The sequence below is a fragment of the Mus pahari genome, chromosome 5 (genome assembly GCF_900095145.1).
Source record: "Mus pahari chromosome 5, PAHARI_EIJ_v1.1, whole genome shotgun sequence".
NCBI lineage: Eukaryota > Metazoa > Chordata > Mammalia > Rodentia > Muridae > Mus > Mus pahari.
The window spans coordinates 20,296,549-20,322,182 of NC_034594.1; the positions used below are offsets into that span (position 1 = coordinate 20,296,549).

Sequence of the window (25,634 nt, forward strand, 5' to 3'; positions counted from 1 at the left end):
TTTTATGGCTCCTGCATTTGGTAGTCAGTCTGGGAGCTTTCTGTCTAGCCGTAGGTCCCATTAAGCTTATTCTACTTTTCAGCTTTAATATTCTTTGGTTTGTTTTTTTTTTGTTTGTTTTTGTTTTTTTGTTTTTTTTCGAGACAGGGCTTCTCTGTGTAGCCCTGGCTGTCCTGGAACTCACTCTGTAGACCAGGCTGGCCTCGAACTCAAGAGATCTGCCTGCCTCTGCCTCCCAAGTGCTGGGATTAAAGGTGTGCATGACCATACCTGGCTCAGGTTTATTATGGTTCTCATATTTTAAGTTTAAGCCTTGGGTATATCATGCTAATGTTCATAAAAGTTGTTGTTTTTGTTGAAGTTCATTTTTCTTTTGGACATGTGGTTTTCTTCTCTAAGCTCCTCTCTTCTATTACATTACTTGTGTACCTGTGCCTTCACCTGAGGGCTGGCAAGATGGCTCAGTGCTTTCTGCCAGGCCCGATAACACATGTCTGATCCCTGGAACCCACATTGTGGAAGGAGACCCCCAGCCCCATAAGCTGTCCTCTGATCCTTGTGTACTATAGTATGTATGTGCATGCACACATAATAAATAGCGTATAATATTTTAATTAAAAATCAGTTGGTCGTATTTCTAGAGTCTCTCCCCTGCCTGCGTTCCTATGTCACCACTGGAAGCACAGACTTTGTGCAGCTACACAGAGCGCTTGTTAAGATGGAGTGTTTCCAGTTATTCTGCCTTATTAAGCTCTCTTTGAGCTCTCTGCTTTCCCATTCAACCTTTGAAAAAGCTTTTATGTCAAGAGAAAAATCTTGCTGGGATCTTTTTTTTTTTTTTTTTTTTTTTTTTTTTTTTCAAAAACAACTTCAGTAAGAGACACAACTCAGTCATTTAGAGAGAGAGATTCAATGCTTTCTTCGTACAGTCACAGGCTTGTGTGACTGTATAGATGAAAGGTAACCCTCAGGTCAGCGACAGGCAGCCTTGGGAAGGCCTGTGCAAGGTCAGGCCTTGGCTGGAGTCTGGGAACTTGGCTTGCAGAGAGTTCCCATTCGAACTTTGCTGGTAAGAGTTGTTCTCGGAGTGCAGACTGTACTCAAGTACAGCGTATGCACAACACCTGCCTTGCTTTGTTATTTAGAGTGGTGGGCAGAGGGGATTGCACGACAAACGCCCGCCCGGATTGGAACTCTGAATATCCGGTATCTAATAGACGCGCTTCCCCAAGTAAAAGCTGTGACTCACCTGCTGCTGCATTTTGTTTGCTGAGGAATGGGCTCTGCAGGACTGAGCATGGAGAGAGACAGCCTAGGGCAACGTCATAGTTGGTCCCTCCACTTTCGCGGTTTCTGTGTGCGCGTGTGTGTCTGTGTCTCTGTGTATATGCTTTGTCTGTGGATGTCTGTCTCTGTGTGTGAGTGTGTCTGTATGTCTGTGTATGTGTATGTCTGTGTATGTGTATCTTTGTGTATTTCTGTGTGTATGTGTCTCTCTGTGTCTGTGTGTGTATGCTTCTATATGTGTATATATGTGTGTCTGTATGTCTCTGTATGTCTGTGTGTTTGTGTATGTCTCTGTATGTGTGTGTGTGTGTATGTATCTCTATGTATCTCTCTCTGTGTGTCTATGTGTATGTCTCTTTGACTCTGTGTTTTTGTGTATATGTCTATATATATGTGTTGTGTCTCTGTGTATGTATCTCTGTATATCCTCTGTCTCTACACACACACACACACACACACACACACACACACACACACAGGAGTACATGAGTGCAGGTGCTTACAGAGGCCAGAGGTGTCAGATCCCCCTGGAGCTAGAGTTATAGGCAGTTTGAGCCGCATGGTGTGGGTGTTGGGAATTGAACTGGGACCCACTAAAAGAGCAGTACATGCCCTTAACTGCTGAGCCATCTCTCCAGCCCCCAGTACTATATTATTTCCATTAAAAATTTTTAAAAACCTTTCAGCTTGTCTAGGCCTTCAAATTTGACATATGTTTCTTGTTGGCAATACAAACCTGAGTTATTTTCCTCTTTTTAAACCCACTCTGCCAGCTTTATCTTTCCACTGGTGCTTGTAAATAATTTACAGTTCCGGTAATTGCGGGTACGCCAGCTCTTACTTCCCTTTTATGCACCTTGTTTGCATTTGTTTCCCTGGGTTCTCTGTTCCGCTTCTGCGTCTTGCGTTCATCAGAGTTACTTTAAGCACAAGATTCCATCTTGCTTTAATTACGGCATCTTTTGGCACACGTCATCGTCACTCTCGTGGCAGTTGCCTGAGTGTTAATCACAGTGTTTGCAACTGACCCCACAGCCCGATGGATGTTCCCGTGCTTCAGCCCCTCAGATGAAGTGTGGAAACCTCTCTCCATTTAGTGCCCTTTACCTTCCTTACTTTAATGTGTCTCTGTGTGGGGTGCAGGTCTTTGTCAAAACGATGGACTATGGCCGGTATACCTCAAGAGGAGAAAGACAGTCCTTCGCTCTGGCACACTAAGATGGCACAGTGTCCTACATCTCGCTAGAGAAGATGGCAGAGAAAGGGGCCTAGTCTCTATTCTCTATGCTCTATTCTCACGAAGCAGAAGAAACAAAAGGGCCAAGCAGTTTCATGAGGGTAGAATGTCACTCATTCGGGTACCATTCTTATGGTTTTTATTGCTCAAAAAGGCTGTGTCCCACAGTGTGTGCATGTGTGCGTGTGTGCATGTGTGTGTCTGTGTGTGCACATGCGTGCACATAGGCTCCAGCTCCTAACACTATACATTGGGTATTTTAATTCATCTTAGATCTTGGTGGGATACACATGTATCTAAACCACATGGTAGAAACAAACGAAGCTCTATAGCTCTGCTGTTGTGAAGAGTCTATTCAGGAGACCACCCAGTGTCCCAAGGAGCTCCTGGACTGCCCCGCCCCAGCCTGGAAGGCCATGGCCTCTCAAGTGCCTTCCAACATCGTCTTCTGCCACACTGCCCAGATGCACAGCTGGAAGCCCACTCTTTCTCATCCCTTCCTCTTCTTCACCCAAGCCACGCCTGCTGCTCCCTCCCACCCCACCCATCAGAATCCCATCCTGTCCATCCTTTATGGCTTGGCTGGAACGCAACTCACTCCTCATTCCTTCTGACCTCTGTCAAGAGGCCTGCTCTCCTCATGGGGGCCTTGTGCATTTCCGACCTTCTGTCACACATGCACCACATTAAATGCACATCTTAGCTCTACTACTAAGCAAGCAGAGGGAGGGGCCATGTCTCATCCACACAACAGGCTTCCTAACTTTGGGCCTCAGCAGCCACTCTCTTCAGCGAGGCCCTCATATGAACTTTCTATTGTCAAAGCTGGAAGGCTTTGAGAGTGACTGGGGTGGTGATGATGATGGTGATGGTGACAGTGACGATGGAGATGCTGTGATACCAGTGAAATCACCCTTGGCTTCTCAGGCACAGAACCACCTATTTATGCCAAGTGAAGACCCAGTGGACAGCTAATAGACAGGGCAGAAATGCTGGATGAGTAGAGAGTCCATGAGCAGTATAGAAATGTGAGGCAAGGGGGCTATCCTGGAGCTGGCACTGTTGAAGATGGTCTCCCTGGAGGTGCTATCAACACAAGTGGTAGATCTAAGAGGACCCCAGAAGGAGGGATTGTGGAAGGCTGGAGCAGGGTTGGGGGCGCACAAAATGGAGCCATGTGCTCCCAAGTCAGAGGAAGGTGAGGATGGCTGGGGGTGTGCAGAAACACCAAGCAGGACAGACAGCCTGCCAGCAGCACCTAGTGGGGGGGCCTTTGTCCCAGGTGCTTCTGGGAAAGGAAGAGGCAGGCAAACTAGCGTTTTAGGAAGCTTAGTCGAGTGGTTGTGTTTAGAGTAGGAAGAGGCTAAGAAGAGAGCAGCTGTATGAGGTCCATGAAGTCCAGCTGTCCCTCAGCATCCATGGGGACTGGGGTCTGTCAGCATCCATGGGGGACTGGGGTCTCTCAGCATCCATAGGGAACTGGGGTCTCTCAGCATCCATAGGGAACTGGGGTCCCTCAGCATCCATAGGGAACTGGGGTCCCTCAGCATCCACGGAGAACTGGGGTCCCTCAGCATCCATGGGGGACTGGGGTCCCTCAGCATCCACGGGGGACTGGGGTCCCTCAGCATCCACGGGGGACTGGGGTCCCTCAGCATCCACGGGGACTGGGGTCCCTCAGCATCCGTAGGGGACTGGGGTCCCTCAGCATCCACGGGGACTGGGGTTCCTCAGTATCCATGGGGGACTGGGGTTCCTCAGCATCCATGGGGGACTGGGGTCCCTCAGCATCCATAGGGACTGGCCCTGGAGTTCCTCCAGTGCTGAAGTCCCTTCTATAAAAAGGAGTTTCTGCAAAGAACATAACTGACTCCCTGATTATGCTATAAACCATCTCTAGATTACTTAATACTGAAAACTGTTTTTTTAGGATGGGGTCACGATGTCTGTGCATGCTTAGGCCTAACTACCAAGCACCCAGGACTAGCTTTGGTTGCATCTGAAGATGCTGGCCTTCAGCATGGCTCCATCTGCAGATATGAAGCTGTAACGTAGCTGTTCTCTGAGTAGGGTGACAAGGGCCTATGTGAACTCTCACCACCTCAAAAGGGAAGAGCAAAGAAGGGTTTGCAGCCCAGTGGAGTCAGGGGTGGCTTGGGGTGAGCATCAAGGAAAATCAAGGTGGAGGCGATTTCTAGGGAGGTTCTGAGCCGAAGCTTCCATGCCCCAGTGTGAGGCTCTCACGGGTCATCTCAGTGGGACTGTCCAGAAACAGCCAGAGGGGAATTCCTAGGGAGTGGGCGGGGCAAGGACAGACCAGAGGTGAGGGAAGGGACAGTAACAGGCAGAGCACAAGAGCACAAGAGGCTCCTGGGCCCACAGGAGTGAAAGTCTGCACTTACTGAGAAGGGGAGAGCTTAAAGTGAGGTTAGCCCTGTGACAGAACAGTGGAGCCATGAGGTCAATGACGTGTCAGCAATGGGTTAGGTGACTGAGAAGATGGTTAGAATCAATTATCTGAGGAAGTCAGGTGGACATGGGTTCCTCTGGCCAGTAACATTGCCAGAGGCTGACCCGGGGCATTGGCCACATGCTGGCCTGTGCTTTTCTGCTCTTCATAAGGACCTGTGGTCCTACAGCCTACAAGTTAGTTAGGTCCAACTAAGATCCGGTGGTTTTCAAAGAAACCAGGCTGTGTCCCATGCCCAGGGAACCCAAGGGCAGACTCACCTGTGACAGCTCTTCTTACCCAGCAGGTAGCAGTAATGAGCGTAGAAGAAGGAGCTCTTCTTGATGTAGATCCCATCATAATGATACCTGAAAGCAGAGGCATCCTGTGACTTACCTCCGCATGACCATTGCAGATAGTCCAACTTTTCGCCTCTGCAGGGGCTTGGTGCCATACGTATGTACTGTATGCATACGCACCCATAGGTGCATACTGTATGGAGATTTTTTTTTTTTTCGAAACAGGGTTGTTTCTCTGTATAGCCCTGGCTGTCCTAGAACTCACTTTGTAGACCAGGCTGGCCTCGAACTCAGAAATCCACCTGCCTCTGCTTCCCGAGTGCTCGGATTAAAGGCGTGCAATGTGCATCTTTTCACTGGCTAGTATATGTAGGATGATAGTCACGACCCTGGACAGCAGCAGTGAGCCCCACACTCCACAGTGCAGCACCTCTCGCTGAAGACAGAAGGCAGGTTAGGCGAACCCACCATAAGACACAGCCCGTCACATGCGTTTCATTGTGACAGCCTATAAAAGCACTGTTGGGGGCTTGGTTCTGTTTTCTCAATTTCTTATCTCAGAGAGATGTCCTGGGACAGGCCTCCTGTCCTGATGCCATTACCTTTCGGAGGACTCGGCCTGCAAGAAGCCAGACTCCCCACACACAGTCTCATCTCCTCTGTGGCATCTGGGAAACTACAGTGTGTGCCCGGGCTAAGAACCAGGTTTCTTCAACTTACTTACTGCCCAAGATTAGATTTGGCAAACTTGCCACTGTCTTCAGCTTCTTTATGGGCCGCTGGCCCTTCCTCTAATTGGCTTCTGTCCCTGCTCACTGATTTCCTGTCTTGATTTTAAACAAACGGCAAAGGACAATGACAACTGTGTGGCAATTATTATAAGGACACGCTTGATGACACTGGAGTTTCCGTCCCTGTTAGAACTATCATCACAGACCCCAGCCTCCTGAATACAACTGATAGGCTAATTGGTCAAATGCTTAAGTCATTTCAGTCCAAAGAGTGATTAAAAGCAATTAGCATTATTCTATGTGTGCAATCATTTGAACATTTTAATAACTGGGCACAATTCTTAACATCTAAAGTATATGTGGTAATCTTTATATTTTAACAAGATTTTGAATCGCATGAGCACAGTGCTGCCTGGAGTCTCCAGACAATGTGGAGGTAGGGAGGTTAGTTTGTGCCACAGCACCCTTTGGTGAGAGCTGCTGAGTACAGCTTACTCTGTGTTGCACATTTTATTGATTATTGTGATTTCCCTGCATTGTCATTTTCTCCATTTAACACAAAACACACATTACAACCCTACCTGGCACTTCCTCGTGTGCCCAGCCTCCGGGTGCCCAGGTCAGGAAAAACCAAGCGCACGAGCTGTGGGAATAAGACAGATTTTTAAGGATGCAGTTTGAAAACTGAAAACAAACTTACTTTATCTACACTTACCGAGGATTCAGGCAAAGTATCCTAGCTGGTTACAAAAGGGATACATACAAATGAGATTAGAACACACCAGATAAGCAAAGTCACAGAGTGAAATCCTGGTGTCCCATCTGGGGCAGGTAATGTCCTGGCTTAGGTTCCCAGTACCAAAACTCTAAGGCAGCAGTTCTCAACCTGGGGGTCTCAACCTCTGTGGGGGAGGTTGAACAACCTTTTCACAGGGTCGCCTAAGACTATGAGGAAACACAGATATTTATATTCCGATTCATAGCAGTAGCAAAATTACAGTTGTGAAGTATCATTGAAAATAATGTTATGGTTGGGGGTCACCACAGCACAAGGAATTGTATTAAAGGGTCACAGCGTAGGGAGGTTGAGAGCCTCTGCATACTGTCTCAACAGTCAGGGTCTCCAGACTGAATTGCTGGCATCTAACTCTGTTTGGTCTTGCATTCTGCTCTCTTCAGTGTTACATTGCTGACTGGCATCACGAAGATTCTCTGGAAATTGGATTATTGACAGCTGTTGGGTCTAGCCTGTGGCTGCTGGGTCTAGCCTGTGGCTGCTGGGTCTAGCCTGTGGCTGCTGGGTCTAGCCTGTGGTTGCTGGGTCTAGCCTGTGGCTGCTGGGTCTAGCCTATGGCTGCTGTTGCTCTTCTTCTGTTTTCCTCTTTCTCTGGTATCATAGCTACTTTCACAGTTAACCACAGGTTTTCTAATTCCAGAGATTTAATGAGTGGATGGGACTCAACTGTAGAATAACAGTCATTTGGATTCCTATTCTTGTCTCCCGGCTGAGTTACCTTGATGTGTTTCATATTCAGGGACACTACTCATGTTCCATTTATCGACCGGACTCTATCCTGGTGGCCATATCCAGGGATTAACCACAGGCAGAGTATCTAGGCCCACACCTGCTGGAAGGGGAAACCCTGCATGTAGGGACAGTTTAGAAGCCAGAGCAGGGAAAGCCCCAGCCTTGCCAATAACTTCTGTTCTTCCTCTGCAGAGCTGCTCCGCCCAGCTCCTGCTTGGCTGTGTGCCGCAGCCTCCCTTTGTATGAGCTCCCAGGAGCAGCATTTGAGGGAAGTGAAACAGGCTTCCCCTTATCTGACTTCTCATCTTTCTCTTGTCCATATCTGTCTGTCTGTCTGTCTACCTATATACCTATCATCTATCCATCTATCCATCTGTCTGTCTGCCTACCCATTAGGCCTCCATCCATCCATGAGCCCATCTTTAATCTACCTACCCTTGCAGTATCTACACAACAGGATGAAGCAAAGGGACAACAGATGGATGAAGGAATGGATGGGCAGACAAACAGATGGATAGATGAATGGACAGATGATCAAATGGAGGGATAGGACAGAAGGATGGACAGACCGACAATGGACACACAGATGGGCAGAAGGATAGGTGGGCAGATGGATGAACAAACGGATGAATGGATGGATGGATGGATGGATAGATGGATGGATGAACGAACAAGCTGCATCTGCATCTGGGCATCTGCAGTGAAGCAGAGATGAAGAGGTGTGAATGGCTTCTTTCACAGAGGCCCCCTTCCCGGCTGTGAGGGAGTGTGGGAAGGGTGGTCCAGCCACTCAAAGTGTTTTCTGGGAGGTCACTGCAGTTGCCATCTTGTGACAACCCAGAATTCATGCAGGCAGGACAAAGAGGGCCACTGTGAGCATCATCCACAGTCTGCTCAGGCCAGGAACCACCACGCACCTTCTGCGGCCACAAGTCAGCAGGACAGGAGAAAGATGGGCTTGCCGTGTTGTTCTCGAACATGCACAAAGCAGGCAGATACCAGCAGGCTCCTCCAGAACACCGACCACCAAGCCAAGGGACACGTACTGGAAAGTGCCCAAGGTGGGTACTAAAGAGCCCACCACCAAAGGGTCCAACTGGCTCTTAATGAGTAAAGCCTCTCTCACTTTTCTTCCTTCTTCCTTCCTCCCAGGAAGGTTCAACCAACACCTGGCAGCACGGTGGGAAGGACAGGCAGGAAGCAAGCCTCTACACTTGCTTTGTGGCATGCCACAGCGCTGGCGGAGAAGCAGAGACCACACTGCTTGAAAGCTGTGTTGAGTCTGGCCTCTAGTCGAGTGTGGTTAATCCCAGCACTTGAGAGGCAGAGGCAGGCAGATCTCTGTGAGTTTAGGGCTAGCCTGGTCTACAAGTCAAGTTCCAGGATAGATAGGTCTCATGCACAGCCCTAACAAAGCAAACAAAACAGAACAAAACAAAGAACTTGTACACTATACAATGCTGGGGTTTCAAGAAGCAAGCTGCTGTGGTGAGTGGATTAGGGGAGACGAGAGACGTTTGCCTCACCCAGGGCTTCCAGGGAGGACTGCTGCCTGCTCACCAGCTCGTCAGGACAGAGGGAGACGGATGGCAGGACACAGGGACAAGGGCGGGATAAGAAGGCTGTGCTTCCTCCCAGCTCCCGCTTGCTGTTCACACTAGTGTGTGTGCACACACGTGTACAAATGGACCTCGGGAGTAAGTACACCTTTTTGGGGGTGGGGCCGCAGCCAGCCTTTATTTTATTTTCCCCCCTTCTTAACACTTTTCGATTTCCACACTGCTCACAAAGGAGACACAATCTGATTCTCGTCAACAGTCGTTGGTGTTATTTTAGCAGAGGAAACCAACCTCCGTAAACTCCCCAATCTGTGGAAGATAGGGTTTGCGGCCAGAATGAGCACCACACATCGCATGCCCATCCCCAATCATCTGTGCAGGAACTCCTCGGGAATCAACTCAGTCCCCCGGGGGAGGAGGGAGGAAGTGAGAATTGGATATTTTGTTGTTTCTCTTGTAAACATGCTTTGTGGTCATATCCTTTCCCCTTCCTCTCCCTTCCCCGGTTTAGCGCAGCTCTGGCACACAGGATACATTCCCAACAATCGGTCCCTTCCACTGGCCTATTCTCCAGGCAACTTGCCAGCCAAACTCAATGTTAGAACCTTGGCATCTCTGGAGTGGATTCTAAGGGAAACATTAAGACAAAGAATTCAAAATAAACGCAGGGGTCAGACACTGGGGTCTCGTTTCTTTCCTTTGGAATGTTCTGCAGTGTGAAACAGCCTCCCGACAAGAACTTTTTCCTGTTGTTCAGTGCAGAGACTGGACATGGGAGCTCCACATGGCTAAGCAAGAGCTCTACCACTGAGTTATCTATTCCTGGACCCTAGGTCTTAAAAAGAAGGGGAAAGAGAATTTTCTTCTATAAGTGAACAACCTCTAACGGCACCATTAGGAGAGATGGAGAAAGAAAAATCCCCACAACTTTAGCAAAGGTTGGACCCTGTTGAAGTTACCCTCTTCACCCTGAGAAGGCCCGAAAGTGGACAGCTAAGAAAAGGCTGCTGTGCCAGGCTACCCAGGGCTCATCAGAGCCTTTGATGACATTTCCTAAAATCCTGAGTGTCAGAATGACAACCATTTGGGCTGCAGGGTAACACCTGGGAACTCCCAGTGGATCGGAAAACCTTTCTGAGTCACCCTGAAAGACACAGTGATAAAAGAGACCTTAAATGTAGTTTACCTCTTTGGTTTTTATCTATTTTTGTGGGAGTATTTACAGCTTATACACCAGTCTTGGAAGACCTAGCTTAATTTGATGTGTGTGTGTGTGTGTGTGTGTGTGTGTGTGTGTAAGTATTTATTCTTGTTGGTGACACATTTAAATTAAAATGGAGAGAATGACCAGAAGGATAAAAGCCCCAAAGAAAATAAAAACAAAAGGAAAACAAATGAATGGAGCAAAGGGGAAAGCAGCCCTGTGAACGCACACACCGGAGAGGAGAGGCCTAGGTGGCGTCCAGAAATGGAAGCCCACAAACTAAAATGGGTCTGCAGGTAGGCGGTCAGGAACAGCCGTGACCAAGGCTCGGTGATGAAAGTAGTTGCTCCCTATATTAAAGCAGCAGATGTGTTGGAAGATTCTACCACATTTCAGAAGCACAGAATGGCCGTCAGTGGCTGGACACTTCAGCCTCGAGGACTGAGTTGGAAGAAAAGATCTAAACAGTTCAGTGTTCAGGAAAACACGCCAGTACTCCCAGGATTGCTACTGGAAGGTAAGGAGAAGTCGCTTTGCAAAGAGTTTGGCCGGTGTGTGTGTGTGTATGTGTGTGTGTGTGTGTGCGCGCGCGCATGTGTGCGTGATCAGACACCTTGTCACTCTTCAGGCCCACGCCCAATAGAAGGTTCACAGGCACAGGCTTGGTCCCAACAGCAATGTCAGGAAACAGTCCTGATGCCTGCCACTGTGGAGGGCTTCACAATGCGGGATGTCACACATAATATTTAATAACCGAAAGCTCACCAGTTGGCTCGAGGCTGGTAAGACCCTGGGTCTACCTGTCTCTGTCTTGCATGGATGCTGGGGGCCTGAACTCAGGTCCTCATGCTTGCTAGCAACGCCTTGCCCTGAATTATTTCCTCAGTTAAAGTAGATCCTTTGTCTTCACCAAACTCTTTGGTTTTACTATCCACACTTACCTTCCCAAACGTTGCTGGGTTGACTTGGTTCTGAGCACTCTGCCCACAGGTCTCGACATAAATCTCATACATTAGACATCGGGGCACGCTGAACCCTTCACAGATGCAGAAATTGTCAACCAGCCTGCAAGGGGCAGGGGGCAGAGGGGTGGGAGAAACAGGAAATTGGTGGCTATTTTTCCCGAAGTAAGGATGTTCTGACAGAACTGATGACTAGACATGGGTGGGTCCAACCAAACGACCTCCGTCTAGGTGACTGAGAGGAACGGTAGAAGCTCACAGGCAGAAGACAAGGATCTCTTTTATCCTGGGGTCAGGGTTAGGAATACAGACTATGGGTTTTCAGTTGTCAACACTGTTAGGGGGTGGGGTTTTATTGGAGAAGAATTTACATGCTAAAAAGAAGTAGATACTGTCTGATGGATCTTTACAGAGCTGCAGCCGGGATCTATGTTAACCACAGGGTAGAGAATGAACTGCCTGGTAAACTAAAATAATACCACAGTGGACAGGGAAGGAGTCCAGGCAGGTAGGATGGTGTGGATGTTGATTGGTCCCGGAGCCCCACAGGCTGATTGACAGCCTGACTTCTCTTCCTTATGGCAGAGCCTTTAGAAGATGGAACTGGTTAAGGAAGCTAAACGACTGGGGGTGGGCCTTTGATGGGGATGATTCCAACCGGGGTTCCCTCCTCTTGGATTTACAGCTACCATTAGCAGTATTTCTGACTAAGACATTCTCCACAACGCCCTGTCCTGCTGCAGACACACGAACAATGGGACCAGTTGAGGGCCAAAAATTCTGGAGGAGCTAGCTATTGGTTAAACCATTTTATTAACCTGATTTTATTTTCAGTGATTGCCATTTTTATCTCTCCCATCATAATGTAAACAGAAGCAAGAAAGTCACGGGCATGGTGGCGGCACACTGCCCCCCCCCTCCAGGGAGCCAGTCCCAAGGGGTACCTGCTCTGGTAAGCCTGACCTCTATTGTGTATGGCTCTGAGGAGAGGGTGTGAGGCAGGTGACCACCACAGGTGACTCTGGTTAAGGGGCTGCCAGTGTGCCACCAAAATGCCCCTGTGTTTTACCTGCGGTTGGATGCCAAGGCCTGACCCAGGGTCTGTATCTACACTATTGTGTCCAGTCTTGTGCCCCCTAGTCTGACCGTGTCTCGTCCTGTCTCTGACTTGGAGACCTTACTTCTATTCCCCCAGACGAGCCAACATCCTGACCTTTCTCCCAGGGATAATATATCATGTTCAGATGACAGTGGCACTCATGTCCCAGATAGGACCCCACCCGACTAATAGATCGTTGCCCCTTCTAACAGGGCACTGACTGGAAAACAAGGGGGTGACGTAATCCATAAGCAGGGCCCTTCTTCCACAGGACAACATCTGGGGTCTCTCCCCGTTCTCTCTTGAGCTGTCTCCCAGGGCTCCTCCAGCTCTTAGCCATTGCTACGCCTCCTTCTGGATAGCCTTATGACTTTGTTCCAGGGTTCTATCTTAGACACTGGGGCAGTGGTTTGAATGCCAGTGTTAGGAGAACTGAAGTCTTATGGTTTTCTCAGTCCTGAAGAACCTATGGCAAGAAGAAACCTGGGCACAGTACGTGATCTAGAGAGGATGCCCAAGTAGTTTAAACTTTGTAAACATTCTTTCAAATCTCTGAAGCAAAATACAACACCCAGAAACGCAGTGCTGAGCTGCGACGGGCAGCAACGGACTCTTTTGCTAAGAAGGCAGGCAAGGGGGTCTGATTATATATATGTTTTTCCTCACACAAGATGAGATGGGCAATAAATTCTCTTTTGGAAGAAAGTAGTAACCATATTCATAAACATATTTGTCTCTCTCTCTTTTTTTTTTAAACTACTTCTTCCTCAGGTGACTCTTAAAAAAAAAGTATCCCCTGAGAAATATTTCTTAAAGCTCACACAAAGAAAAATGTATGCTGATATATATAATAGTCACCTTATAAAGCTACAGTCTGAGGACTGGCTTTAATTATTTTCCTATTTATAAAGAGCCACAAAATCTTGAGTTCAGGCCCATGAGCGGAGGGTATTTTTCTTTCTAGTTTTCCTCCCCTCTATTTAAATAGACAAGAAATGAGTTTCACAAATAATACGGAATGCATTGTTGAAGCTAAAAGTTGTTTTAAGTTAAGACACTTCTAGAGCTCATGCCAGGAGGACAACAACAACAACAACAACAACAACAACAATAACAACACGCTTTCTCCACCTCTAAAGCCTGCCCTTGTTCCAGTAACAAGCTCAGCTCGGGTTGGGACAGGCTGGATTGCTCCCCACCAGAAGTGGGACCCACCAGGACAGCTAGGTAGAAAACCAGCACCGCACTGGGCGCAGATACTAGGACCGTGTGTGTGTGTGTGTGTGTGTGTGTGTGTGTGTGTGTGTGTGTGTGTGTGTGTTCCCTCATCCTCCGCCAGGGTCTCTTGAACCAGGGGTGCTCCTCTCCTGTCCTCTGGGACTCCCCGCCCGCCAGCAGCGCCCGTATCTCCTGGTCCCGATGCTCACCACTGAATGATACCACGGTGCAGGCCCAGGCCGCCCGCAGGAGAGGCCGGCACCGCCTCCGCCATGGCTCGCCCAGCGGGCAGCGAGCGGGGCACCGGTCCTCGCCGCCGTGTTTACTTTAGAGCGGGGGGCGCGCGGGGGGCGCGCGCAGCCGGGGGGGGGGGAAGGCTGCTGGGCCCACGCCTTGCACCCAGAGGTGCGGGTTGGGGTCGCCTCCCCGCCCACCGCCACCAAAGGTCGGAGAGGCACCTCGCATGTGGTCCCCCATCCCCCATGCTGCCGCCCTTCCCCTCTCTGGCCAACGTTGGACTAACGGATCAAGCCAGGGAACAGAGAAAAACTCAGGTAAAAGCTTCGGACCAGGTCGCTGGCAGTGTTTGATCATCAAGGGTCTGTAACTGGACAGCATTTGAGAATTATTTGATTATTTCGGCACTTTGAACAATACTGATATCCAGTTAACACCTCCTTTCCCAGGGGGGCCCGGGTGGGGGTGGGACATGGGGAGGGGAGTTGGCCTGGGAAAAGCCCTTCTCTGGACAAGAGGCTGTGTTCCAGGTGGCCTAGATGCTGAAAATGGAATCCCAGGGAGAGGGGCCGCTGCTGCAGACTGATTCCTCCAAGCCTGCAGGGGCCAGCTGTCTTAGAAGCTCACACCTCTCATGGGGAAATAGGCTATTGTATCCAGTGCTACTGGCCAGGCGTGGCACACTGTGACATTGGCTTCTCACTGGTTACAAGTCTCAGAAGGCTGTCTTAATCTCGATGAAAAAACATACTTGCCAATCATAATAACGTAACATCAAAGTTCAACTTATAAACGAGTGAAGGGCATGAACAGGCCTTTCTCCAGAGAAGACACACAGCTGTCCACCAAGTACCTGCTCAACTCTAGACGACAAGGAGCCCCAAGCCCAGGCTGAACCCATTGGAATGACTTTTTTTTTTTTTTTAAGATTTATTTGTTTGTTTATTTATTTATTTCGTGTATATGAGTACACTGTCGCTGTCTTCAGACACCAGAAGAGGGCATCAGATCCCATTACTGTAGGTTGTGAGCCACTACATGGTTGCTGAGAATTGAACTCAGGACTTCTGGAGGAACAGTCAGTGCTCTTAACCCTTGAGCCATCTCTCTCCAGACCTGGAATGACTTTTAAAAATAGAAAGCAAATGTTGATGAAGAGGGAGAGAAAACTGGGACCCTTGTTTCCTGTTGCTGGCACTGTATAAAGTAGAGGAGTTGCTATTGGAACCGGTTTGACTGTTCCTCCGGCCATGGAATTATCAAGGGACCAGGTGGTGCCCACTTCTAGATGCACACTCAAAGAAACTGAGAGTGAGCATGGCTGGTGTGCACCTGAGTTCACAGCAGCACTCACTCTCCATGGGGAAGCCATGTGTCTACAGACAGACAGATGGGTAAAGAAGATGTGGCATATCCAAACCATAAGCTAGTAATCATTCTAAAAAGGTAACCAAACCAGACACGCGCTGCAATATGGATGGATTTTTTTAAAGCCATTACACTGATCGAGGAAGACCTCAAAGGGTGCCCCTACTTATATATCTGGTAATCAAACTCAGAGAAAAACATAAATGGTAGTTGTCTAGCTGTATTTAGTATTAATTGGGGAATTCGTATCTATCACGGCAGTTTCCATCTAGCACAGTGGGTTTCTACCTAGCCAAGTGGTGGCTTGTGGCCCCCTTCACAGGGGTCGCCTAAGACCACCAGAAAACACAGATCTTTACAATTCATAATGGTAGCAAAATTACAAAGTAGCGGCAAGAATATTTTTTTCTTATTAAAGGGTTGCAGCATCAGAATGTTGAAGACCACTCTGGTCTTGCCCGATGAAAACCTCTAACGATCGATTATCGTTATCCAGCCGTGTGAATATACCTGATGCTGCTGAATAAATGGAAAAATGCTTTATGTGATAGACACTTGTCACTTTTTGAAACGAAACACACCTATTTGAAGCCACTTCCAAAAGCAGGGCAGAGAGAGTCATTAAGCCAACTGCCTGCCACATTTGGGTACATCCGTTGTGGCAGCCTCCCTTCCCTGGGAACAGCATCGTCAGGGGTAAGTTTCCAAGGCAGTTCCAAAGGAGCAATTACAGGCCACCCAAGGGGGACCTTACCCTGAGGTGTGACTAGGTCACTGGAGCTGAGAGAGGATGGTGTCTGGGCCTTCTTGGGGACACTGCACTACACCGGGGTGAATCCAGCCTTGACCTGGAGCAGAGAGAATGTTCAGGGCTGGAGTGAGGGTCAGGTGCAGGAGCTGATTCAGTCAACAAGTGGCACCAGTGCCAATGTATTTTCTCAGTTCAGTCTCTTTGTTGGAGAAGGGCTGTTTAAAAAGCCACCTGATAGGGACCAATGACCTTGCCTCACGCTCTCAGAGTTCCAGGTTGAAAGGGATACTCGTCAGGGCGGGGAAGGCCAGGTGTACGTGTGTAGGTGAGAAGCGGGTCTGAGCGCTGGTCTCAGGCTCCTGCAGGAGAAACAGCTGCAGGGAGAGAGGGGAGCGGAATAGCGACTTCATTGGAGAATTAGCAGGAAGAGAAGAAAGAAGGGGAAGAAGGCTGGGCAGGACCCCCCACAGCAGCATTCTCCCAGTCAGCCCTCTCTCTTCAGTTGTGTCTCCAAGTGGTGCTAGGTCCTTTGCTGTTCCAAGAGAAGTGCAGAGACCCAAGGGCTCAGATCCTGGGCTTCATGCAGTGAACAGGTGGCTCCTGCTCACTGGTTCAGGGCAACAGAGGCCATGGCTCCTCCCACTCCGGAGGCTGATTCATCATCAGCCCAGCCCCCTGTCATTCAGGTAGTGGCTCCTGTCCTCAGAGACTAGACAGAACCAAGGCCTGTCTGTCATTCCAGGTCTTGTTACCCCACTTGGATTGTGTAATGTTTGTGTGTGCGGCAAGCACCAACGAGTACCTGGCTTACTGTGGGACATCGGAAATACACGTGACACTGTGACTCTTGGGTTGACTACTGGTTTCTGTGAGTTGTTACTTCCAATGGTTGATGCTACACCATGCAAATGTTACTTCATTTTAGCCCAAAGCTACTGATGCCTGTTGATTAGAGGGCTCAGGAAGTGAGGCCACGGGGTCGAAACGGGGTCGATTTCACACCTCAAGGGACACCCATGTCATGTGATCGAGCGTGAACAGATTCAAACTTTGATTAGTTACATGCCAATGCAGTGACATTCTTAGAAGGTTTACCCCCAGCCCAAGTCTTCTTAATGAGCTAAGTGTGCAAAGGGCGCATGACTTTTTACCAGCAGAATATTTGTGGCTTTTATTAGAACATAAAACTACCTAAGTGCTAAGTAAAAGTACGCTTAGAGACCATTTTCATTTCAAAGGATCCACGGCAGCTGATGTAATGAAAACTTTGTCTTGTACCTTGAAGGGACAGCCTGACTCATGCCTATAACTCTCCCATACCAGAAAAGTCCCATCTCTGTCTGATTCCGGCTCAGCATCTCTGCTGTCTTACACCGCTGCAAAGAAAATAGGTTTTAATGTTTCTATCACATAGAATTTCAGTTCTCTAAGCTGCATCTTAGGCACACAACACTCCTCTGATGGAGAATGCGTCTCTTATAGCTACGGTGACTTCTTTTCCCCCCTTCAGGCTAATTGGTCTCTAGATTATCCAATTAGTCTTGATTCACCTTCTAAGAGAGGGCAGCAGCTGGGCTTTATCTGCACACAAAGCCGCCTCTGATGATCCTGGATGCTTAATTTTGTCCAATTCTTGCAATTATCCACGTCCTGTGGATGGACCCAGGTGCCCCCAGGCAATGATAGGTTTTTAAATAAACCTAATGAGCACTCGGAATGCATTCAGTCAGAAACTCACAATGTAGCAGGCAATTGAGCAAAGGGGCCATTGTGGAGAACAGCCAGCTTGGACTGTCCGTCTGGGCCTGCAAGACACTATTTAAACCAGTAGGCTGCAGACTTTCAAATTATAGTGCGTTAAAACTCACTGGAGAGAGTCAAAAATCATTCCTACATAGCATTGTTTTCATAGTCTGCGTTTAGCCTTTGACTAGTTGGGTGTTGCCCCAGTTGAGATCAATAGGAACATTGAAACTCTAACAATATCCCCTCCTCCCCACCAGGTCTCACTATGTTGCCTAAGCTATCCTGGAACCCCTGGGCTCGAGTGATCTTTTTGCTTTAGTCTCCTAAGGAGCTAGGACTACTTAGGACTACTGGGTAGTCATCGGGGCACCATCGAGACACCCGCTTGTCACAGAGGTCTCTTTTCTTTCTCCTGTTCCCCGAGGCTGTCCGGAAAGCTGGCTATGTGGTGTGACAAACAACATTATCTTCAGAGGAACTCAGAGAATTCGAGCAACGAGAAGAAACTGCCCTCATTTGTCACAGAAAGTGGAGCCCTTTGCAACTCAGAGCGTCACGTATTTGAACTCTGGCACACCGGAAGCAGACTTCTCTGGAACGTCGACAGAAGATCAGGCAGAAGCACAGGACTGGCAGGGGCTTAATGCACTGTTGCGTAAAAGCTGTCAAATAAGGGTGCGTGGGGAGGACAGTTGGGCACCGTCTCAAATTGTAACTGCCCACAAAAGTGTAAGCTTTTGTCTACTTTGTTGAGCAAGTCTTAAAAAAAAAAAAAAAAGGGTGAAAACCTACCCTAAATCGTTACTTTAGATGTGTGGAAATATTTTTAAGCTTTTTAAGGGTGAAGGGGTTATTTTGTAAAAGTGAGGCACGGTTCTTCGTCTTCCTCTTGCCTTACGCTGTGGGTCACCCTCTGTTACGAACGCAGACAAGCAGCTGCAGGCTCCTGTCGTCTTGCATGGAATCATCTCCCCATGCCGACCCCACTGTGAAAGGAGTTTTACTGAAGCATCTTCAAACTGCACATGTGTTTGAGATAGCTTCCTGTTGGTCATGGGTTGCTCCCACTAATTACCCATTGGGAATCCCCGGCAGAAGGAAGCCGGAAGGAGGCATCGTTTACAAGGGCATCTGCCTGAACTCCGCTGGAGAACAAAGGTCCACGCATCCCAGTGGGTGTCTGCAGATGGCTACAGCAGAGTGGGCTTTACAAGCCCCGCCTTCATAAACAAGCCTGCCTTCATAAATGCTGCCAGCGGTAAGACCCTCACAAGGCCAGCCCAAGAGGTAAATAGAGACCGAGTCTCTGAATTGAATTGTGGGTCCGGAAGAGTCTCTGACCTCAGATTTATGTATTATATTTGGAACATTTCCATAAACATAATGAAGTATCTTGGGGACAGGAGTCAAGTCCAATCACAAAATTTATTTATGTTCCACATACACCATATATACAGAACCTGGGTTGATTGTAAGTGGTCACACCCTGGTCTCCACTCCTGGCATCATGTGACTGATCAGAAAGGTTTGGCTTGAGGCCTCTTTCAGATTTGTGATGTCTGGATTAGGTGTGGTCAGCTTGCATTGTCAAGGGCAACTTCTTTTTTTGGTTGTTTTTTGTTCTTTTTGGCTTTTCGAGACAGGGTTTCTCTGTGTAGCCCTGGCTGTCCTGGAACTCACCCTGTAGACCCAGCTGGCTTTGAACTCAGAAATCTGCCTGCCTCTGCCTCCCAAGTGCTGGAATTAAGGGAATGCACCATCACTGCCTGGCCAAGGTCAACTTCTTAAATACAGTTTCCATACATCATAGCTGTGCCAGACTCCTGACAACGTGTTCAGAGCCTTTGCCAAGCAGACGCAGCTAGACCTCTCCACCTCCCTCTGATTACAGTGCCCGACCACTCAGCGTGGTCTTGGTTCTCAAAACTATGCCCAGGGAAGCTGGAGGTCGAGACCACAGAAACCCAGCTGAGGGACCAGAAAGGACAGATGCTGGAGGTGTTGTTTTAGTCAGGGTTGCTATTGCTGTGATGGAACACCTCCGGGCTGGTAGAAGGGTATCTCAGAGTTTTCTCTGTAGAGGAGGAGCAACAGACATTAGAAGTCCATCCATTTGAAAAGGAGAGCAAGCTTGCTCAAGTGGAATGTCAGTCTGCCAGGGAACACAGAGGACCCATGTGGTCCTTCACTTTAGGAGGGACAGTTGGGTTATTACATGGAGCCAGAGACCTCAGAGGCAGGAGCTGATGCAGAAGCCATGGAGGGGTGCTGCTTACTGGCTTGCTTAGCCTACTTTCTTATAGAACTTAGGACCAGCCCAGGGATGGCACCACACACAATGGGCTGGGCTTCCCCCGACCCCTATTGATCACTAATTGAGAAAAGGCCTTACAGTTGGATCTCATGGAGGCATTTCCTCAACTGAATTTCCTTCTTCTCTGATGACTCTAGCTTGTGTCAAGTTGACCCACAAAACCAACCAGAGCAAGGGCAGCACTTGGTCATTCAGTCACACAGCAAATATCCAGGAAACCCCTGTGTCCAGCTTTATGCTGGGGCTGGGAGACCCCAGTAAAGGTAGGCTGCAGTGTCTGTTTATGCACCTATGATAACTGCCATGCCTCATAGATAAGCAAAAATAAAATATGGCTACCCCCAACATGCCTCCAAAATAGACTATAATGGGTCATGTGCCCAAACCACAGAGATCCTACAGGGAACACCTGGACCACAGGGGCTGTAATGCCACAGGGATACATCTGAGATAAAAGGAAGGTGGGGGCTGAGGTCCAGTGACACCCAGTCCCGTGTGGCCACGGCCGTCACTGGAGCAATCATTACCCAAAAGCACAAGGGCTTAATGAGGACGACAAAGCCTTGGAAGAGATCCATACAGTCGGAAACTGCCTGGGACGGTGCGTGCGTATGTCTGTCACCTCCCTACAGTTCATACTGTGCCTCTTACCCACTCTGGAGGGTGTTGGGACGTGATCTGTGAGTCACAGTTGCCCTCCACACAAGCGTATCTAGCCAACATGCTCAAGGATACTCAGGGGAAATAAAACATAAGTAATCTCCCCGAGCACTAGTAGATAGGATGCAGAATGCTTTGGGGCTGGAATCAGAAATGGATGCCACCTCCAAGGGCCTTCAGCCACCTGTGACTGAGAAGTGTTGGTGACATTTGCCCTCCCACTGTGGCAGACGAAGGCGCCCACACAGAGATAGATATTCGTCTGTCCCGAGCGGGCTAGGAAACAGATGGTGGCTGCGGCGGTTTCTCTCGGGCCTCTCTTCCTGCCTCGCATCCTGAGTCACAATCGTACAAATACACACCCTCTGCTCTTCCTCTCAGCTCACACAGGAACTCGAGTTTCGGTGGACTGAAGAATGCCCAGAAGTTCCAGCACTGTGGGCACGGGATTCCCCTGCTCCTGGACTTTTATTGGGGCCTTTTGATTCAGAGTAAGATGACAACTTTGCAGTGAGTCCCACCTGCTCAGGCTGAATCACAGGCTGCATTTAAAGACATTTTACTCCTCCACCCAACACGCAACGGACCAACTTCTGCCTTGTCACCCTCTTGTAGCCCCGTCAAGGACCTCACCCCTTCCCACTGTCCAGCAGGCCTTCCTCAGAGGCTCGGGAGGCTGGAGTTCTGTGTGCCCACTCTTTTCGTCTCCATTCTTCTCTATCCCACACTTTCCATCTCTCATATTCCGAGGGTTGGGGTGATGAAGGTCAGAGTGAAATTAATGTAAAACCTGACTGGAGTGCTCCATGATGTCGCCCTGTCACGGCGACTCAAAGCACCCACCTAGCACTAAGGCTGGGATACCTGTGCCCTTCCCCCACTGCAGAGCGTGCACGTGATGACCTGGTCCCATCCTTAGCCCCAAGACAAACAGAAACTCGTTAAATACTTTCATGTCTACTAGTCTAGGGAATAAGTATTTTATTTATTTTATTTATTGTTGGACAGGCTCTAACTATGTAGCCCAGGCTGACCTCAAACTCAAAGTCCTCAAAGTTTTTGCTCACAATATATCATTTTCATCATTTCAGTGGTAACTAAGTCTGCGATCACATACACTGGTTCTGTCCTTTACATAAACTTCCCTTTGGGCCCAGCTGCTTCTCTTTCTCCTGGTTTACTGGTGTCCACACTGCTTCAACTAATCTCCCTTTGTGCTGAAAGCCCTCCCAAGGGGCTCCCAGTTTCCGCCTTGCCCTGCCTGTGGCTCATGTGTCCCATAGCATTGCACAGATAAGACTGTAACACACACCCTGTGCTTCACTCTTTGCCAGTGGTGGTAGTCCAGATATAATACTGATATCCAGCATATGTCCGTGTGGGCCAAGTAGGGCTCCATAGCAGGACTGAGGAAAAGTCTTCCACACAGAGGTGGTAGAACCAAAAGTTGTGTGTCTTTAAGGCACCGAGTGTTGTTTGTTGGTTTGGTTTTTTTTTGTGCCTTTTGCTGTAACATTGAAGCTTCAGTGTCTCAGGGTGGGGGTGGTGCTTTTGTTTGGAGCCACCAGGAGCTGACACTTGTCACTTGAACTTCCTGACTTTGTTGGCTCTGCCAGGCATGCAGGGGCCTTTGCATTTGATTTCCTCTGCGAGGAAGAAAAACAAAACAAAACAAAAGTCTCAGTTTATCACGGGATCCAGCACAGGAAAGCTTGCACAATAGACCCCAAGCTCCCTCACTTGGGAATGCTGTCTCAGCCCGGGAAGAGAGCGCCTCAAATCCAACAAAGGCCACTTTTCTTCCTGGAGAAAGCTTGGAGACATTCACGCGGAGGCGGCTGATGGTTCAGTGGCTCGGTGAACCCACAGGCCAGTCAAGGAAGGAAGGCAGTTAGGGTCCCCTGGGGAACAGAGCCATTTTACTGGGGCCACTGGAGGACAGCAGCTATGAATTAGGACTTCTCTGGCTAACCCAAGTGTTTGAAAACATAGTGAAGCCATCAAGTGTTTAGGAGGAAGCCAGAAGCCCCCGGGGACCCAAGTCAGTGATATAAACATCTACCCTATCTTGCTCGCCCCTCCCTCTCCTATAGTCAGTAAAGAGTGCGCTTTGTGGCCCCACCCACCATCCCACCCATTGGCCCTTCTCAGGGCTGTCTAGTGCAGTTGGTTAACCATCCAGATCTTATTACAAAGCCTTAAGAACCTTTCTTACCTCTTTTTGGATTAATTTAATATTTTTATCACTTCATTTTGAAAAAGTCCTTGGGTTGAATGGCAGCAGTAACTGTTCTTCTGCTGTTAATAATAATTACAGAAAGTACGGCATAAACAGTTATCCTCTCGGCATCTAAATCGGTCCAGCAGCTTCGCACTGACGATGAAAGCACATAAACGCTCCGTTTGCCTTTCCGCCCCCGCCTAGCCTGAGATGCCATCCATTTCCACATTTCTCCAGCGCCACTGCCACTGTCAACCGTAAAGCTATGGCCCAGTTACCTACCTACCTATTCTATTCTGTTGTTTCCTTTATGGTGGCTCTATCTACCATCACTCTCCTTCTACCTAAAACCCATCCTTTAGGATTAGCCTAGTTGATAATCCATTCTTGGAAGGCTTAGTTTTTGTTTCTAAATATGTCTTACCTTCCCACTTTCTTGAACTGTGTTTACACCGGTCTAAACATCCTCGATGGTGTTTGCTGCCACATAGACCATGGGCTCCACCATTTTCTCTTTCCCGTGATCCACTGGCAAGTTTGGCATCTGTTTACAAGTGATGTGTCTTGTTTTTAACCCTTTCGCTCTTTTGTTTTTTTTTGGTTTTTCAAGACAGGGTTTCTCTGTGTAGCCCTGGCGGTCCTGGAACTCACTCTGTAGACCAGGATGGCTTCGAACTCAGAAATTCGCCTGACTCTGCCTCCCAAGTGCTGGGATTAAAGTCGTGTGCCACCAGGCCTGGCTTCCCTCTCGCTCTTCTAATAGTGTGGTCTGTGTGCATTGCCCTCCGGTTTCACAATAATGGAATTCGGGGCACGTTTCTTAAAACTTGGTCTAGTTTGGGAATGGTTAGGTCTCTTCAGTCTTACAGCTTAGAGTCTCCCTTTGGTTGTGAGAAACTCAGCCACTATCTCCAAATGTCTCTCCAATCCTTTTGGGACTGTTACCAAGTGACAATAGACTGTCACTTTTTAAAATCTGCTTTCATATATTTTCTCTTACTTTGTTTAACATGTGGATTTTGACTTTGTTGTTTTGTTTTCTTTTGTTGTAGAACTGCAGCAATACTGTTTGAGAATCCACCAGAGAGCTGAACATAGAGGCGTTGGCAGCTGGGTGCCTCCAATTACCGCGCCACAGGTTTTTGCACAGATCCGGCTGCGTTCTGGTCACTTGACAGTTTATCTTTGGGGATTTACTTATCTCTGACAGAGGAAGGCACTTCTCTCCTGGAGAGAGTCTGTGCTTGTTTCCTTAGGTGTGGCAGGACCTTATGAGTACAGAAGTTTAAATTCAGAACAGGACCTTTTTGGACCACCCAGAAAATAAGCTTATGGTCATGATTCTGTAGGGAAAGCCCGATTGTCTTTGCCTTGCTCGGTATTGATTGAATATTCCTTAAAGTCTTTTTGCTGGAACTTTACTTAAGGATCAACTTAAAATTTGTTGATAGCTTTATGGAGGGAGGGTCCCCTGAGACCAGGCCACTCTGATGACGTCCAGTGTTGATTATTGTCAGTTCTGTGCTGCTTTAATATATATTTTATGAACATCCCATATGTTAGCCTTCATTGACTTTCAGTAAGAATACAATTTTTCTGCATTTATTGAAAGAATCACATGATGCTTCGCCTCTACATTGGACACGTGTGGCTGTAGAACGAGGTGTCCCCCGTAACTCGCTGGCATTTGAATACTGGGTCCCTAGCTGCCGTTCCTGCTGCTGTGCCTGCCTGATGCCATGCTTCCCCACCATGGGTGGTGGGCTTTTAACCTTCTGTAACTGTAAGCCAAAATAAACCCTTTTTCTGTTGCCTTGGTTAAGGTGTTTTATCACAGCAATGGAAAAGTAACTAAGGCAGAGCAAATTATTCTAGTTGTCCTTTTTGGACTAAACCCAACTCGATTTGCTATATCACGCTGTTAATACATTTGTTTATTGATACTGTTGATACTACTAATTGTGTTCATCTCCCACCCAGACCTCCCACTGAAACTGACTTCTCAATGTGATAAGATTTTAAGTTAGGATCTAATGAATAACTTAGGCTGTCAGTTTGTCAGAATTTAGAATCACTTCAGATACCTCAGACGGTGTCTATGGGGGATTTACTAGTCTAGACTAAGCGAGGCTGGAAGACACACACTAAATTTGGGTGACCCAGTCCATCCTGGGATGAATAAAAAGGAGAAAGCCAATGGAGCCAGCCAGTGGCATCTCTCTTTGCTTCCTGACTGGGACAGCTGCTTGACACCCTGGCTTTCCCAGTGAGATGGACTGAGCCCTCAAACTGTGAGACAAAACAAACAAGGCTTCCTTTTACTTTCCTTTGTTGGGGTGTTTTGTCATAGCAACAGGAACAGTGACCAGCCCTTGGGAGGGGAGATTAGTCATGAATGTGAAGAGAGAAGGCCTCCCTCCACCCACCCCTGAGTGAAGACTCTTCCATGCATCTTCTCTGAGGCTATTGTGTACTGCCTGGGAGGGATCACCGGGATCTGGGATGCTCTGAAGGTTGCAGTCCTGGTTCCAACAGTGAAACGCCTACAGGGTCTGTGAAGTATCTTTTTATTTTCCCCCCCTTGGCACCAAATTGGCAAACTGAACTTTCCTGAGATTTTTTTTCTCTCTTGCCGTTTTGGTATCTGCAATGACATCCTTTATCTTTCTTGTATTATCTGTCTGTCTTTTTCTTTTTCTCAAGAGTTCTTGACACATGAATGTTTGTTTTTATTTTTGTTTTTGTTTTTGTTGTTGTTGTTGTT

General features: G+C 48.2%; 1 protein-coding gene across 1 annotated transcript in view; it reads right to left on the reverse strand.

Moving 5' to 3' along the window:
- Positions 1-13,847, reverse strand: part of Rfx8 (RFX family member 8, lacking RFX DNA binding domain) — a 55,425-nt gene extending 41,578 nt beyond the window's left edge. The window contains exons 1-4 of the mRNA XM_021197636.1: positions 13,783-13,847; positions 11,236-11,359; positions 6,585-6,646; positions 5,255-5,341 (exon numbers count right to left, since the gene is read on the reverse strand). Of these exons, the coding sequence (XP_021053295.1) occupies positions 5,255-5,341; positions 6,585-6,646; positions 11,236-11,359; positions 13,783-13,847 (338 nt within the window). The remainder of the gene's footprint in view (positions 1-5,254; positions 5,342-6,584; positions 6,647-11,235; positions 11,360-13,782) is intronic.
- Between the last annotated feature and the right edge of the window lie 11,787 nt (positions 13,848-25,634).